Below are 17419 nucleotides of genomic sequence, written 5' to 3' on the forward strand. Positions count from 1 at the left end.
TTTTTTAAATTGGCTTCTTCCCGCGCTTGCCAAATGAAGCCAATGAAAGCTGACGTCTCTTTGTTTAGTCTCCGCCAAAGGTTCCTATCCTTTCGACACGACACACCTCTTTTTGGTACCCCTTCATCCTTCCCTCCCACTCAGTCCTTTCATCCCATTAAAAAGAAACGAAGAAGAAGAAAAGGAAAAAAAAACGACTATTCTATTTTACTTTATTCGATTCGATTTTCTTTGTCTCTCTTTATTTTCTCTCTTTTAGTATTCTCTTTACTGTTATTTTGTTTTATTTTTAAAGAAGACAAAAAAAAATACACACACACCAAAAAAAAAAAAGAAACCACCACCGTCTCTACCACCACTATCAATTCCAAGATTCGTAAAGAGTTGACCTAATGGCATCATTCATTTTCCAACGCGCTGTAGCATTTTCATTGCTTGTCAGCTTGTTCTTTTCATTCTTCGCGTCTTCAGATGCAACTGCCTTGACCTACAATGTAGCTGCTCAAGAAAAGGCATGTTTCTATGTTTGGGCAGACACACCCGGAAAGAAAGTTGGATTCTACTTTGCTGTAAGTAGCAGGATTAATTAGGATATAACTACGAGTATATATATATATATATATCTGTGTGTTTATAAGAGAATACATTAAAACATAACGATAATAATGATGGTATACCCGAGATAGGTTCAATCGGGAGGATCGTTTGATATAGATTATGAAGTGCGTGATCCTCGGGACGATATTGTTCTTTCTGGCGAAAAGTCCAGACAGGGAGATTATGTGTTTACTGCAAACTACGTTGGAGAATACAGCTTCTGCTTTATCAATGATATGTCGACCTTTGCCGAGAAGCTGGTTGATTTTGAAATCACACTTGAGCACGAAGTCCGTCCCAACTATCAAAAGGAAGGCTCATCATCTGAGCCTCCGGTAGCCCTCAATGCAATGGAAGAATCGCTCTTTAGACTGTCTGGATCTTTGACCAATGTGGCTCGCACCCAAAAGTACTTTCGCACACGTGAAAACCGTAATTCCAGCACTGTCATCTCTACAGAAAACCGGATCTTTTGGTTTGCTATTCTTGAAAGTGGGGCTATCATCTTGATGGCATGCGTCCAGGTGTTTGTTGTCCGAAGTTTCTTTAATGTAAAGAAGGGTGGCGTCTAAGTTCTCTTTATATATATATATAAGAAAAAGACAAAGAAAAAGAAAAAGAAAAATATAAAAAAATATGAATATGAATATGAATAAAGCAGTATATATTTATGTATTTATATATACATGTATATAACATATTCATCTATTTACCCATTCATTTTATCTATTAATTAATTAATTCATTCATTCATTCATTCATTTATACATTCAACATATACACATCTTTTTGCAACAAATATTTGAATCGAAATTGAAACGCAGAATATTTCTCTCTCTCTCTCTCTTTTGCGTATATAATATATATATATATTGTTTTAATTTCTTTCTTTCTTTATTTGACTTTTTTTTTTGATTTTTTTTTGGTAATCCAATTGATCATCATGGCAAAGGCATCATCATCAAAAGCGACTTCCAATAAAAATACTTCCAGCAAGGCTACTTCTGACCAGGCTGTGGTTGAAAAGTCTGTACAGTCAATTCAACAAACCAACGGACGTCCTTCAGTCAGTGCTGTTGTGATGACCAAGTTGATTGGGTTTTCTTTGGCAATGTTCATCTTACCAATCATGACTTTTTACACAACAGTTGATAGAATATTTGGTGGTAATTTTCTTTTTTTTTTCTTTCTTTTAAATTTTTTTTTGTTGCTATGGTTACTATTAAGGTTATTATTATAAGAGTAGTAATAAACCTATACGAAATAGATAATATTTTTAGAATTAGATAAATATATGTGTATAATAAATTCTAATTCAAATTCAAATTCTAATTCTGATTGTATAATTTGTAATTAAAAGGTAATACGACTTATGCGGCTGGATCGGCAGCGGTGGTGGCGAATGTGGTGTTGATTGGATATATTATTGTTGCATTTATGGAAGACCCAGACAAGGATAAGAAAGAGTGAGGGCAGTAAATGGTAATAAGGAGACCGAGATGTTGGGTTGCTTTCTTTATTTAGAAGAGTGAGAAAGAAGAATAAATTGTATGCTTATATATATAAATATATATAAAAGAAATCCCCACAAGTAGATACAATATATATATATATATATGAAAATAATAATAATACCCCTTTGTCACTTTACCTCACTTTAACTCACACTTCTTCTACCCCCCAAAAAAAAAGAAGATAATCAGTTATCTATATAGCTATATATTATGATTCTGCTTTTGTTCATAATTTCATTTGCCTACTTGGTTGGGTAGTTGGTTACTTGTCTATTTGTCTTGCCTACTTACTCTCTTTTGCACACCCCTTCTTGGTGTCTGTTCTTCTGTCTGTTTACCCTTTTCCGTCGATTGTGTGCATGATAGTTTCCTAGTTGTCTAGTATCGCCTTTTTGTGTTGCGGTTGATTTATATATAAAAACCTGCATTTTTCCCCATCTTGATACACTTCTCCTTTCTTTCTCTCATTATTTATTCCGTTATTTCATTTCTATCCCATTCTTCCTCTTCTCTTCTCTTCTCTTCTTTACGATTTTTATTTTTTGTTAAAGAAAATTATATATATAATATATATAATATAATATAATATAATATAATATAATATAATATTATATATAAAAAGTATTTAAACCCTGTACATATACCATACATACATACATACATACATATATATATATAACAAATAAGAAGAAGAAGAAGAAGAAAATATAATATAATATAATCAAAAATCGATGAATGAGCTGATAACCCGCCCGTCAATTACTGTCGATTATTTCTCTCACAGTTGGGATGCACTTGACCTGGGCTGTGCCTGGTCAGAGCTCCGGCAACAGGCCGCAACTCTCCGAAACAAATTGCTCCACCTCAACGACGATATTGAAACCGGGTTCGAACGGACCAAGCAGGCAAACCCAAGTCTACTGAAGGCTAATCGACGATTGTTGGCAGAAGAGTACCGCCTGCACCGACTGAGGAACGCGCTCTGGCGGCGGATGTCCAGCTATTGCACCAGTCAGCTCGGGCGACATAATCCCAGGATCGATCCGGCCGAAATTAACTGGGAAAAGGACTCTGATGTGAGCTGGCTCTACGGTCCACTCTTTCGCAGAGACGAAGCCGACGTGGATTTTGAGAAAAGGGTGGGCTGCCCTGAGATCTATGTTAAACGGACCAACCAGTCTTCTTTGTCAAAAGTCGATCCGATCTCCTCAACTACAGCCACAGTTATAGCAGCAGATACACCCACACCACTTGTTAAATCGGCTCTCAAGAAAAAGTCCCAGAAAGAGAGGCGGCGGAGTTTCCCATTGAGCCTGGAGTCAAGAGACACTGCTTGCTTCGAAGAGCGATGCAAGCGTCCTCGAGGCATTCGATTCGAAGCAGACGTGCTTGAGTTTGTCTATCATGCCAAATTGCCTATCCTCAGTCAGCGCAAGCCAGTCCGTACTCCGTCCCAGGGTGACAGCGATGCCCGGCGCATGGCAAAGGCTCTTCTCCTGGCTGCCCGATCTAAACATTCTGCCAGTCTCCCACTCACACCACCCCTCTCTCCCTCTGTAAAATTTCCTGCACAGCCGATCTTGGCTGAGAATGTTTTGGGCTCTACATTTCCATCTTCTCTTGTTTCCTCTTCCTCTTCTTCTTCCTCTACTTCATTATTATTACTGTCTCCTTCTTCGCCTGGTTTACCGCCTTCGTCATCTCCTTCTGCCTCAGTACCGACCTTGTGCGCCGATCTTGTTTCTTTGTCTACTGAAATGGTTGCACTTGTAGGAACGGCGGCAATTTACAAAGGAATAAGCTATGGACTTGGAAGATTCATTCCTCGCGCATAAATACTGTGCAGATCAATTGATAACTCACGTACATACATATATAGAACTATAGATAGATACATTATATAGACAGACAAACATATTGATTACTTGATTGATGGAGTGATAGACGACTAACCAATCAATCAATCAGATAACCAATCAACAATAAGCTTTTCAAAAAAAAAGGAAAGATATACATTATGTATATGAAAAAGAGATAGATAGATAGATAGATAGAGATAAAGGGCATGGTTGATCCAAAGCTGTATTTTTTTTGATTTTTTTTTTTGATTTTTATTTTTTGGTTTTTTTTGTATTTACTTTGATGAATAATAATAATAATAATAATAATAATAGTAATAAAAAGTAAACAAGAAAGAAAGGAAGAAAGAAAATAGAGTTAGAGAAAGAGATGTTAAATGATGTATATAAGTGTGAGTGTAAATGTGAGTGAGTGGGTGTGTGTGTGTGTGTGTGTGTGTGTGTGTGTAAATTTTGTGTGTGAGTGTATGAGTCCTATACAAAAATAAAAAATAAAAGAATAAAATAAAAGAAGTGAAGTATATCAAGTAGATGTAGTAGGAGGAGTACGCATATACTGATGATGATTATAATGATGCTGCTGATGATGATGATGGGTATTTTGTTGGTTATACTGAGTGTATTGGCTATATTGCTGCTGCTGCTGCTGCTGTTGCTGTTTGTGTTGTTGTTGCTGTTTGTGTTGTTTTTGCTGTTGCTGTTGTTGCTGTTGCTTACTCTGGACATATTCATTTAGATAGTGCGTGGCAGCAAACAATAGGTCGTGAAATCGATCACCATCATGATAGGATGGGTGGTCATAGGGATACCACGCTGCCCGCTTTTGACGTTCCCACTCTGCCAGACTGGTAAGTTGTTCACTAAGCTTATCTGCCAAATGTGTCCAGTCTAGTCTCAGCCAGTGGTCTCTTAGTAGCAGCCAGAGACGGTCTGGCGCAGTTATCCTTAGAACATCATCCACCATACTGACAGCCATAAAGAGGCAGAACAGAGAACTGATGGCCACAATAGCAATTGTGCCAACCGTCATGTATGATGCCAGAGTGACAATTGAATGGCGCATTGGCTGTGGAGGGGTTGCCACATTAGCCTTGAGCCAGGAGCGGAGTGGCAACAGGCGGTGGTGAGTACGATTGGGGCGGGTAGCAGAAACAGACGCCATGAGCTAAAGAGAGTAGACTAGAAGGGAAGAGAAGAGAAGAGAAGAGAAGAGAAAAAGAAAAAGGTTCAAAAAAGAAATGATACAGAAGAAGGTCTATTATTGTTATGGTCAGCGCCACTGTTAGTTAACAAGCAAGCATTCAATAACTAAATAAATAAATAAAGTAAATAAAAGAAGCAAGGCCCTTGAGCGTAACCTCCCTCCCCTTTTGTACACAAACAAAAAATAAAAAAAAATTATTATTATTATTATTATGATTATTACATATGTATGATTTTATTTTATTTTATTTTATTTTATTTTATTTTATTTTATTTTATTTTATTTTATTTGATTTGATTTGATTTGATTTTATATACATACACTTTCTTCACCCCCTGCAGTGTCTCAGGGAAATCATCATGAGTTCCACAATGAATGTGAAAGTCAAGGGCTGCGGTCACCAAAAAAAAAAAAAAAAAGAAAAGAAAAAAAGCATATCAATCAACAGATTGAAACATACAAAATTGAAACACTCAAAAATAAATAAATTGAAAAAAAAAAAAAAAGTGTTTCAATTTAAATCGTTAAAAGACAAGACGGCTAAACACAAAAGAGGACAAAATCTATCAAACACGTGGCATCTGGACACCGATTAATAATTTATATATATATATATATATTTAAAAAAAAAAATCCGAATTTATATTGCTCTTTTCTATTTTCTATTTCCATTTCCCCCCCTCTTCTTCTTTCTTCTTCTTTCTTTTACCACCACAGAATCCCCTGCCTTTTGCCACCAAAATGGAACGATTTAGAGAGGTTAGATATCGAAATTAAGCCTAAAGATGTTTCGAAACTATGAATCAACAAGAAAATCTAGTTCTAAACACAATGTTAATAGAAAATTAACCTTATTCGAATCGAAGCCGATGCTGCCAAAGCCAAGGCAGAAGAATACGAAGCCAAGGTCAAGGAATACGAAAAGATCAAGATGGATCAGGAACATGAGATCATCTCTCTAACCAACCAAAACAAGAAAATGGAAGACGATCTCGAGGCTGCCCTAGAAAACATCAAACGACTCAAGTCAATCGAAGACGAAGGAGGTGATCTCAAGAAAGAAAATGACGCAGCACAGCGTAAAATCACACTTCTTGAGCAGGAACTCGAGAACTCTGACAAGTCACTGCGCGAAACCACCAAAAAGTAAGTTTCAACCCCAAAGACCAAAATAGAAGTTTACTTTCTCTGGCTTATCCTTGTCTCTACAAATCCTATCATAGCTTCCGTGAGGCAGATGTCAAGGCAGAACATTTTGAACGCAAGGTCCAGCAGCTCGAGAACTTGCTCTTGGAACAAGAAAGAAAGGGCGAAGAACTCAAACTCAAGAACCACGAATTACAAGCCCAGTTGGATGAGTTTAATGCCCAATTAGATGACATTTAAAGAGATATATTTCTATATTTCTATATCTCTTTTCGTACAATTTCACTTTAGAATCTCTTTTTATCCTATCCCCTTCTACCTTTGTTTTCTTTCTTTATTCTCTTCAACTATAGTCATTCACTGACCCCACACTCAAAACAACCTACACACCTTTATATAGACTATGTGTGTCTGTGTAATCAATACATCTTGTTCATACACTAAACTAAACTAAACTAAAAAATATTTATTTTCTGAAACTGATGGCGCAGAATTTGGAAATTTATAATACAAAACATACACAAATGCGACATAATTGACACAGCATTTTGCTTTTAGGAAATAGTGTAAAATAATATAATATGCTTTAAGAATAAAGAGAACTACTAATCCATTCGCATGGCTTGAAAAATTACTATATCAAGAATCGTGTCATACATTTTTGTTTCAAAAATAAATAACAATTCAAAATTGACTATTAATAGTGTATATAATTGACAATCAAGAGAAGAATGGAAAGAAAGAATAAGGGTGTCAAGTGCTTTCTAATATTTGACACTAATTCTTACTATTCATGTGCGAGTAGCATGTGTAAATACTAATGTTGACGTGGCCTATTGTTTACATTAGAAAATGAAAACAAAACAACAAAAAGAAGAAGAAGAAGTATATAAAGAGAAGGTACCACAATCCCTACACCCACCCATACAAACACATTTTCTTTCATTCTCCCCAAAGAAAAAGAAAAAAGAACCCAAGCCAAGCCAAGCCAAGCCAAGCCAACAGAATTACACACACAAAAAGTATAAATTTCTATAGAGATCTTTGTGTGTGTGTGTGTAGGATTGAGTACAAAGAATGGAAGGTTCATTATATCAGAATTACAGAATTACAGAATTACAATTATATTTAGTCCCAAATTTACAGCTCTGTAATTTTGGGATTTTGGGATTCTTTAATCTTGTAATTCTGTGATTGAAAGTTGAAATCATGGCTCTTTGACTTTTACTATTCTTCCGTGAAGGCTGTAATTCTTGCCAAACAACACCATTCACACGTGGGGTTGGATGTTTTTGTGAATTCGGTCATCCAATTTTAGCCTTGCCAAGCATATTATCATTTTTGATTATTTTTCCTTACTTTTCTCTCTCTCTCTCTCTATTTCCTTCTTTATCTCTTTCCACTTTCTACTTTCTTCTTTATTGTAAATTACATCTCATTATGGCAAGACTTGGAACAGACGAGAATCCTATTGATCTCACCTACTATGAACTTCTCGGCATTCCAGTCAATGCCGACAAGCTTCAGATCAAGAAAGCCTACAGGTAAGAAAGAGCAACATTACGATACTTCCAATGGCTAAATATATACATATATCTATCTATCAATATTATAAACATTAATTTTGTAGAAAACTTGCTATTGTATGGAATTACATCATTTTTCTTTAGTATTGGATAGTTAAATAGTAAAAAGAAGAAAGAAAGTACCTATGAAGTTTATTTTTATTTTTCCTATATACTTGTGCCTTTTTGTGCATTCGGGTTTTTTTTAAATAGGTTTATCATCCTGATAAAAATCGTGAAGAAGGAGCCGAGGAAAAGGTAAATACCGAGAACCTTTAAATAAAGAGAAAGAGTGAGCCTAGAATGGAGACCAATTATACATATACAGATAGTATCTTTGTATCTGTTTACATCTTTATCAATTGAGAAAAAAAAACTAATAAATAAATAAATAAATATTTCCCGGGAAAATAAACACAAAACACTGTATGTAAATTGTGTCAATTAGTTCAAAGCCATTTCGGAAGCCTATCAAGTCCTGTCTGATCCTCAGCTGAGAGCACATTACAACAAATATGGCAAAGACAGCGAGTTGGCTCCTGATGGTGGGTTCGCAGATCCTCGCGAATACTTCCAGCAGATGTTTGGTGGCGATGCTTTTAGAAACATCATTGGAGATCTGGCAGTCGGTGATATGTTTAGTGAAGGGATGAAGCAAGGCAACGAGTCTGCGGACCCAGCAGCAGGATCATCGGTGGCATCACCTCAATCCGGTAACAGTGGTGATGTCAGTGCGTCAGGACCAGAGTCTAAGAAACAGATGGGAATGTCCAAAGAACAAATGGAGAAACTTCACAAGCAACAGCAGGAAAGAGTCAGGACTTTATCCGAGAAGCTGATTCACAAACTCTCGCTCTATACCGAAAGCGAAGGAGACGAGACCGCGGCAGTTGCGTTTCAAGAACAGATCAAGGTCGAGGCCGAGAAACTGAAGAGCGAGAGTTATGGTCTTGAGCTGTTGCACTCAATTGGCGGAGTTTATTCGAGCAAAGCCAAACAATACCTGGGAATGCGTGGAGGTGAATTACCCGGAATTTTTCAGAGTATAAAGCAAAAGAAGCATTTCGTAAAGGAACTGTGGTCTACTGTCAAAAGTGCCATGGACATGCAAGCTGTGGCAGAAATGGTAGCAGAGGCAGAAGAAAAGGGAATGGATCAAGCCGACAAACTCAAATTGGAAGAAGAAGCCAGTAATAGAGTAAGTGAAAATTATTATTATTATTATTATTATTATTATTATTATTATTAGTTGTTGTTGTTGTTGTTAGCGTAGCGCATTTCTATTATCATTATCATTATCATTATCATTTAGCCTTTAGTAGCAAGTAGTAGTGAATAAGGGGGACAAGAAATTCCACACTTGGCTTTATTTCTATTTTTAATTGCAATTACAATCACAATCACCATAGAAACTAAATAGAGAAAAAGAAAAAAAGCATAAAAAACCCAATTGTGTGTGTGTGTGTGTGTGTTGGGTGTACAACTAACTTCGTGTGTTACAGGCATACAAAGCACTTTGGCAAACATCTAAATTTGAAGTTGAAGCTACTTTACGTCAAGTATGTGAGACCGTATTACAAGACAAGGTATGTGAACAATATAAAATATAAGTTAGCACCCAAGAGGCTTTTTTCCAACTCATATATTCCTTAATTCTATCTGTCTGTATCCAAAACAAAGTCTGTTGACAGTCGGACAAGATACAAGCGTGCAGAGGCTCTGCGCATGGTCGGGTACATCTACAAGCATGCTGAAGCAGATAAGCCTGTTTCTGAATTGCTGATGAAAAATAAGAAATAAGATAGAGGTTATTATTATTATTGTTATCATTATTATTATTATTATTATTATTATTATTTTAAGTGAATGAGAGTGTGTGTGTATGTGAGAGAGAGAAACCCCCTTCCTTCCCCCTCCCCTCCCCTTTATCCCCTCAATACTTCCCAAATACATACAATTACACTAGTAAACGCACAATCACGCATACAAACGCACCTACCCATTCAAATTACACTACACTACACTACACTACACTACACTGCACTGCAAACATCTATATATACATATGTATATTACAAAATTTGTACTTAATATAATCAAAATATTTTCTTCAACATTTCTTCATTATTTTAAGCATGCCCGCTTCTTTTTTTTTAAGAATTCACATATCTTATGTTCCTGTTGTTTAACCATATGAATTGGCAAATAAGGAGCTTTATTCTTTCTTTTATACATAAATATGTATGTATTTATTTATGTATGTAGAAAGAACTAAAAAGATAAATAAAAGAGTATAATGGCTGATAATCCTTTTATTATTATTATTATTATTATTATTATTATTATTATTATTACTTTGGACTTTTCTTAAAAAAAAAAGAGTCTAAAGCAAATTACCATTTGTTGTGCTTTATATCTCCTTATTAAGAATGCAGCTTGTATTAGCTATACTAATGAGAAATAACCGTAAGAATAAAATAGTCTACCAATTGCTGCTGTTTTTGTTTTTATTGATTTAAGGGGTGGTCAGGTCTATGTCTCTTTCTCTCTTTCTCTAGATATCAATGGCTTCCTGAATCAATTGAGTCTGTTGTTTACGGAACAAAGGTCCATTGGCAATTGCTGGTGCAGAAAGTGGGCTACGTCCAACGTATCCAATCTTTTTTTTTGTTTGCAAACAATAACAAGATACATACATATATTAATAAAGATTAATGTGCATATTATTTATATATATGTGTGTATATACAATATTCTTACCATCTTTTGAGGTAACAACTGTGCCAAACGAGGAGCCATAAATGAATAGGCACCAGCATTCTGAGGTTCTTCTTGACACCACACAAACTCTCCCGCGTGCTCATACTTTTCAATCTCTTGTTTGATTTGGTCCCTTGGAAACGGGCACAATTCCTTGTTTTATATATATATATATATAACAAATAAATATTTAGATCCTATTGTCGTTTATCTTTGTTGTTGTTTATGCATAAAGTGCAGTGCGCATTGATGTGCTTTATGTGTTTATGTGTTTATTTTAAAGAAAATATCATTATACAGAATAATATATCTATATCTTACCTCAATGCGAACCAGAGCTACACGCTCATCAAGACCTCGTTCGGATTTCTCCTTTGCAAGATCATAATATAGTTTTCCGGACACAAACACAACCTTTTCGACCATATCTGGGTTGTTTGTAGTTGGATCTTCAAGAACAGGTTTAAATGAGGTACCAGGTGCCATATCTTCAAATGAACTAACAGCAAGCTAAAATATAAAGCAGTCAATCAATAAAGTAATATATGTATGTATGTGTATATATATATATATAAGCATTATACATAAGAAGTAGTTATTAAGTTAAATTAAAATATATAAATGTATAAATGAATAAATGAATAAATGCTGCGCAGACTCATTAATAATAATCTAGATTAATTCAAGTTATTTGGAACAAATAATAAAAGAAGAAAAGAACAGTCTATGTACACATGTATCTGCATGTTTTTGTGTTTGTGTGTTTTCTTACCGGAGATTTCAAAAGACTTTTTGGTGAAATTACTACCAAAGGCTTTCTGAATTTACGGGCCATCTAAATAATACCAAATAATTGCATGTAAATATGCATATACTTTATCCGTATGTGTGTGTGTTGTGTGTGCGTATATGCACAGTCCCTCTGTCAATAATAACAATAGTAACTATTATTACCTGGCGTCTCAGAACGTGGAAATATTGACCAGGTGTGGTACAATTTACTACATGCCAGTTTGGAGGAGAGTGGTAGGTTTCGTCTACATTAAAAGGAGCATTGCTCATCTGCCAAGACAATAAATAAAAGTAATTATATTGGAGGATGCTTTTAATGTATATCTTATCCACATTGAAGTTTACTTTTTCTTCTTTACCTGCAAGAACCGTTCAATTCTGCTTGACGAATGCTCAGGTCCAGCTCCATCTTGGCCATGAGGCAATAATAAAACCATGCCACTCTGTCGGAGCCATTTTTCTTCACCACTTGAGATAAATGTATCCAGAATAATCTGAGCACCGTTGAAAAAGTCACCAAATTGAGCTTCCCAAATAACCAGGTTCTTTGGAGATTCGATAGACATTCCATACTCAAATCCCATCACAGCAAATTCAGACAGTGGGCTATTTGCAACCTAGTATATATATATATAAATAACTTTATTATATATTCGGATTCCTACAGAGAAACCAACTACTTCCTTCCCCCCCCCTATTTCTCCCTTCCTTCCCCCCTTACTCCCAACCTATCTTTCTCTCTATCTCTCTCTCTTATTAATTTCTTTCAATAAACCATAGTCTTTGCTTACCTCTAGGAGCCCTTGTCCAGCTTCCATTTCATTTAAAGGAATGACTGCAGATTCGGTGTCTTGACAGACAAACATGGCGTGGCGCTGAGAGAACGTACCTCTTCCTACATCCTGACCAGAGATGCGGACTCCGTAGCCTTCCTTGAGGAGTGAGCCAAAGGCCATTGCTTCGGCAGTAGCCCAGTCAAGACCTTTTCCTTGGTCGATCTTCTTGAGACGGGCATCAATATGGTATTTCTTGAGGCGCTGGTGCACTTTTACAGAGCTAGGTGGAGTGACAGACTGGCGCCCGATTGCAGATAGAAGAGCAGAATCTACACCAGTATCGACCGCGGCCTGGCTACCTGTGGTCGGGTGAGTCATTGACTTCCAGTTACCCTGGAGGTGAGCAGAATCGTCGGGAACATATGTCTCAGAGGCCTTGAGACTGCTCTCGAGAGCTTCGATCTGGGCGCTTCTGACCGATTCAGCTTCGGCCGCGGACCCAAATGTCTTTTCATCGAGAAGTTTTTGCTCATACAGCTTGGGAACAGATGTACGGTGACGGATAGTGTTGTACATGTTTGGCTGCGTAAATCCTGGCTCATCAAGTTCATTATGACCCCAACGGCGATAGCACATTAAGTCAAGAATAATGTCCTAAAAAGAAAGAGTGTGTGAGGGTGTAAGTGGAAGTGTAAGAGATAGAGATATTTTCTTTTGCTGGGTATTAAGCTCTCTAATCACAAATATTCATCCAATACACACCCACAGTATAACTCTCTTTTTCTCTTTATATTTCTCTATCTTACCTTTCTAAACTTGTTTCTGTATTCAAACACAACATCCATAGCACGTGCAACATCTTCAGGGTGATCACCATTAACATGTACTACCGGAACATTGATCATTTTTCCAATATCTGAGCAATATGCTGAAGAACGAGCGTTCTGAGCAGGTGTAGTATACCCTAGCTGGTTATTGACTACAATGTGGATCGACCCTCCGGAAGAGTAATGGGGCAGGTTGGAAAGACAGAGAGACTCAGTTACGATTCCTTGTCCAGAGAATGCCTTGAGACATAAAATAGATGTTTTTTTTTTTTTAAAATATATATATATATATTTCCTATAATTTTTTTTCTATATATATACATCTATATTACTTACTGCATCTCCGTGAATCTGAACGCACATAACTCGATCACCGAGATTACATGAATCGTCTGCTTTGGACAAGAGATCGGTTTGCTTTGCACGGGCCTTTCCCATTGCTACCGGATTGATAGCTTCAAGATGAGAAGGGTTGTGAAGCAGAGACACATGAAGAGGTTTTCCATCATATGTCAAGTCAGGATTGTTAACTACAATCCATACATATGTACAATTAGTTGGTCAATTTCTTCTTAGCTCTTAAGAACAAAAATAAAATAAAAAGTAGAAATGATAGTTGAGCTTCACCTAAATGAGATATCACATCCCCTGATCCAAAGGTTCCCTTGGGCAATTCTGAATTTCCTTTCATCTTGCTGAACAAGGCAGCTTGTGGGTATTCCAGCAAATCGCACAATAAGTTGAGACGACCACGATGGGGCATTCCTATCACCACATCCTCAACACCAGCTAATGAAAATTGTTAAAAAAGAACAGTAACAATATACCATAATATTTATATAATTAAAAGAAAGAATGGTACCTTTTGCAGATAACGAGAAAAGTCGATCGAGAGCTACCATCATACTTTCACCACCCTCAAGTCCATAGCGTTTCACATTAGGAAATTTCTTAGCCAAGAAATGGTCAAATGTCTAAAAACCAAAAATAAAAAACAAATAAAAAATAAGAAAAACATATTAGATAAAAACTGCCCTTTGGCATAAAGAAACATTAAAGTATTGATAAAAATAATAATAGAGGGTTTACCTCGGACTTGGTCAAAAGCTGATGAATTCGCTTCTTCTGGTCTTCTGTCAATTGAGGCTTATTCCAAGATTCAAGTGCATGATACCACCAACGTCTCTCACTTGCAGACTACAATATGTCAACTGAGCTCACATACTTATGTGTGTGTGGGTGTTTAATAAAAAAGAATGTGAATTACTTACAGGAGAATGCATAAACTCATAGGCAATATTTCCACAGTACACTGAATTCAGGTGGTTGATAATGGTCTCGGTGTCTGCTTCTTGTTTCGCCGAGGGATCTTGCTTGGATTCTGTCACATGGAGTATACCAGCCAAGGGGTGAACTTGCTTGGTGTCTGTAATACCATACCGTTCCGGTTTCAAAGCAAGTACAGCTCTTTTTAAAAAAAAAAGAAATGAGAAATAAGGTATATATAATTAATTAAAGTAAAAAGAGGGTGAGAAAGATGTGGGTAGACCGTGAGAAATTTTTACTCTTCTCGATTTATTTTATTTTTAGGCTACGTGAAATTTACTCACTCGCGTTGCATTATATCCAAGGGATCCAGATGAGCACCCCGATGTCCATGAGTTCTGTAGGCCTGAACCATACGCAGTAAACTGCCACCATCTTTGCGACTAGCGAGCTCACTCTCGGTGTAATCTGGCATTTTGTACTCTTTTGGAACTCGGTAGCCAAACACGCCCTTGTCATGATAAAGTCGACGAGTGCTCAATACAGAATTGGATGACCTGGTAAGCCTTTGGATGCGCAACATTCTTAACGTTTCTTTTCTTTACTTAAAAATTAAAGAGAGCTACAAGCAGAGAATACAGATAGATAAATATATAAAAAAGAAGAAAGAAAGAAAGAAAAATAGAAGAAAAGGAAAGAGAGGTAAAGAGAGATAGAAAAAGGTTCACTTGTTTAAATTCAATCACAAAGTGTTTGGTCTACTTTGTTCGAGTACTCGATGCCTCCCAGGAAAGAAGCACCAATGGACTAATTAACCCACGGTCACCTGATTTACAAGGCTTATATATATATATATATCTGTTGTGGCAATCATGGAAATAAATGGAGAAAGTAAAGAAAAGAGGGGGGTGCAACACAGATATATATGTACAGGACTTTTTGCGTGAGCGGGCTCTTGAAGAGATAATTCGACAGAGAGAGAGAGGGAATTTATTAAAAAAGGAAGGAATATTTCCTACCGATAGTAAATAATAAAAATAGTAATCTTCTTGGATAAGAGATAGGAGCAAGGTTTACTACAACATTTGAGTATTTTGGAGAGGGGGTTTGTAAAATGAATATGAAATACACAAGCTCTACTCTACTCTACTGATTTACCTCAAGGTAATGAGTATTACTAATAGACCAATTTGACGTTTATGACTCAAGAAACACCAAGCAAAAAAATAAAGAAGAAAGAAAAAAAACCTTGTTTGTTGGTATAGCAACAGGATCATTTCTATAAATACACATTGAAACACACTATACAAGGCTCACAATTCAAAAATTTAAGGCGCACAAGTAGGTTACCCTATAGAAAAAAGCGATTTTGGTGAATTGTTGCGAGTTTGCCGGGGTTTAAAGTGTCTTATAGTTGAATTTTAAAAGCACCAATTTCTCTCTCTTTTATATATATCCCACTTTCTACGCCACCATGTTTTTGCAGTCGATGCAAAACATCTTTTTCCCAACTTCTTCAACACGGTACAAGAATTAAAGACGATACAATCATTCAAATATAATGGCTTACCAACGGTATCTTGGGTGTATCCTAGGCGGAAACCAGGATGGAATATTTTATCTTCTTTGAGTTCTTGTCAGTCTTTGTCTCAAACGACGACCCTCCTGAAGATCTTCTTCTGCTTGTCTTCTAGAAATTACCATTTTAATGGCACATGTAAATCTATTTGGGACATAACTATGTTTAAATCGGTTAAGTATATGCTAGGAGTTCAGTACAGCAGCAAGATTTCTATTCCACAAATTATGCACAAACTGTAATGAAGCCATGTTCTCGAAACAATTTTGATTTGGTAAATATGTATGGATTTATAGAAAGTATTAATAATAGTAAAAAATGATGACTGGTTGTACCATTTGCCTTGGAAGACTATGGCATGCTATAGTTGGCGTTTAAGTGTGGCGATATGGACTAGTTTTCGACTTACTTGAAGGTTCAAAGGGAAGACTGAGAGCATGAAGGACAGTGCCTGGAAGTACTAAATTCATCAAACAAACAAGCATTAAATCCATGTTTGCGAAGTAGACATCCCGTTATTGCATCTTTAATGCGTCTATGGTATTCGTTGTGAGGTACAGACCAGTTTTTCACTATCAATATAGAAGACCAATCAAATTAAGCACTGTTATTTCTTGACATAAATTAATTGGCTTTGGATTGCTTAGTATAGGAAAAGAGACGAAGTGGGTAGATTAAATATTGACGGCTGCCTTGACTTTTGGTATTTGTCCAAGAGGAGCGGAGGATGGAAAGACTTACAGTAATATAAGCACCATCGTAGCGATAAATGAGCTTACAATTTTACCTTGTCATTTCCGTTATATAGTAAGAAGTAGTATTAAGGCCGAGCAACAATAAAGGGACATTAACAGAAATAGCTTCTTTAATTCATCCATTAAGGTCGAGAGATGGCTTGCGTGCTAACTCGGGAAGAAAGATGTATCTTCTGAGTGTGCAGGTGTGTAGGTGTGTAGGTGTGTGTGGAAATTGTATGGTCTTTAAAAACCAGACCTTGTACAGATTCAAAGAACTGTGGCACTCCCCCAAGCTGATTTTTTGTAGTGATGCCTTCACAGTTAGGACTCGGAATGGGGTAATGGTGCTTACTATCTTCCAACCCACAAAGAGATAGATATGCGAGGCTTACTTGCTTGGTGCTTTCAAATGTGCCAATTGATAGGGACGATATGCTAAGAAATTGTGTAAGATTATATATTGTAATTCAGTCAATTGACTACTTACAATGCGATTTGCAGTAAGTATTATCGAAATGAGATGCTTTTTAAAAAGATTGAAGCACTTTTTAAAATAACTTTAAGTCGCTCGAATATGACAAGATATACAAGAGTGTTCTCTATCAAACTAAATTAACATTCTGTCTTTTTCTGGACAGGAAATATTTTCTGCAATCTCTTCAAAGGTTAAGTGAAAAATAAATAGATTTTGGTGGTAGCTTAAAGAAAAATTGACGATATTGAAACGATAAAACAATAGCGTCTTTCGAGCACTTGTACCCGAGAAAGACACAAAGACAGTAACATACAAATAATTG

At 36.3% G+C, this 17419-nt stretch overlaps 7 protein-coding genes across 7 annotated transcripts; 5 read left to right on the top strand and 2 right to left on the bottom strand.

Moving 5' to 3' along the window:
* The first annotated feature begins 135 nt into the window (after positions 1-135).
* Positions 136-1296, top strand: PHYBLDRAFT_126839 (hypothetical protein). Its single transcript, XM_018429128.1, has 2 exons — positions 136-569; positions 687-1296. Exons 1-2 carry the CDS (start codon positions 393-395, stop codon positions 1167-1169), a joined length of 660 nt encoding a protein of 219 aa, XP_018288062.1. The 5' UTR covers positions 136-392; the 3' UTR covers positions 1170-1296.
* Positions 1297-1639: 343 nt separating this feature from the next.
* PHYBLDRAFT_94991 (hypothetical protein) lies at positions 1640-2064 on the top strand (the record flags this gene model as incomplete). Its single annotated transcript, XM_018443875.1, has 2 exons — positions 1640-1763; positions 1958-2064. Coding segments are annotated over 2 exons (231 nt in total), but the record flags the coding sequence as incomplete, so codon positions are not given.
* A 531-nt stretch (positions 2065-2595) lies between these two features.
* PHYBLDRAFT_76297 (hypothetical protein) lies at positions 2596-3946 on the top strand (the record flags this gene model as incomplete). The annotated part of the gene is made up of 1 exon (XM_018443137.1): positions 2596-3946. Exon 1 carries the CDS (start codon positions 2843-2845, stop codon positions 3944-3946), a length of 1104 nt encoding a protein of 367 aa, XP_018288064.1. The 5' UTR covers positions 2596-2842.
* A 276-nt stretch (positions 3947-4222) lies between these two features.
* Positions 4223-5132, bottom strand: PHYBLDRAFT_172040 (hypothetical protein; the record flags this gene model as incomplete). The annotated part of the gene is made up of 2 exons (XM_018436719.1): positions 4223-4248; positions 4688-5132. 2 exons carry the CDS (start codon positions 5130-5132, stop codon positions 4223-4225), a joined length of 471 nt encoding a protein of 156 aa, XP_018288065.1.
* A 783-nt stretch (positions 5133-5915) lies between these two features.
* PHYBLDRAFT_172041 (hypothetical protein) lies at positions 5916-6560 on the top strand (the record flags this gene model as incomplete). The annotated part of the gene is made up of 3 exons (XM_018436720.1): positions 5916-5933; positions 6016-6320; positions 6398-6560. The coding sequence occupies 3 exons, from the start codon at positions 5916-5918 to the stop codon at positions 6558-6560; spliced, it is 486 nt and encodes a 161-aa protein (XP_018288066.1).
* Positions 6561-7790: 1230 nt separating this feature from the next.
* PHYBLDRAFT_4152 (hypothetical protein) lies at positions 7791-9628 on the top strand (the record flags this gene model as incomplete). Its single annotated transcript, XM_018440162.1, has 6 exons — positions 7791-7864; positions 7951-7963; positions 8099-8143; positions 8334-9083; positions 9388-9471; positions 9566-9628. Coding segments are annotated over 6 exons (1029 nt in total), but the record flags the coding sequence as incomplete, so codon positions are not given.
* An 811-nt stretch (positions 9629-10439) lies between these two features.
* PHYBLDRAFT_149190 (hypothetical protein) lies at positions 10440-14889 on the bottom strand (the record flags this gene model as incomplete). The annotated part of the gene is made up of 14 exons (XM_018432230.1): positions 10440-10544; positions 10646-10798; positions 10967-11155; positions 11418-11480; positions 11600-11707; positions 11797-12054; positions 12229-12867; positions 13020-13280; positions 13377-13570; positions 13668-13829; positions 13903-14014; positions 14130-14237; positions 14312-14507; positions 14651-14889. 14 exons carry the CDS (start codon positions 14887-14889, stop codon positions 10440-10442), a joined length of 2787 nt encoding a protein of 928 aa, XP_018288068.1.
* Between the last annotated feature and the right edge of the window lie 2530 nt (positions 14890-17419).

Source organism: Phycomyces blakesleeanus (assembly GCF_001638985.1).
Source record: "Phycomyces blakesleeanus NRRL 1555(-) unplaced genomic scaffold PHYBLscaffold_20, whole genome shotgun sequence".
In the NCBI taxonomy this organism is placed as follows: Eukaryota; Fungi; Mucoromycota; class Mucoromycetes; order Mucorales; family Phycomycetaceae; genus Phycomyces; species Phycomyces blakesleeanus.

Excerpts from the sequence above, each read along its gene's own strand:
- PHYBLDRAFT_126839 (XM_018429128.1), top strand. The coding sequence starts at position 393 with ATGGCATCATTCATTTTCCAACGCGCTGTAGCATTTTCATTGCTTGTC. Across the intron at positions 570-686 it reads AAGTTGGATTCTACTTTGCT|GTTCAATCGGGAGGATCGTT; the intron begins GTAAGTAGCAGG and ends TACCCGAGATAG.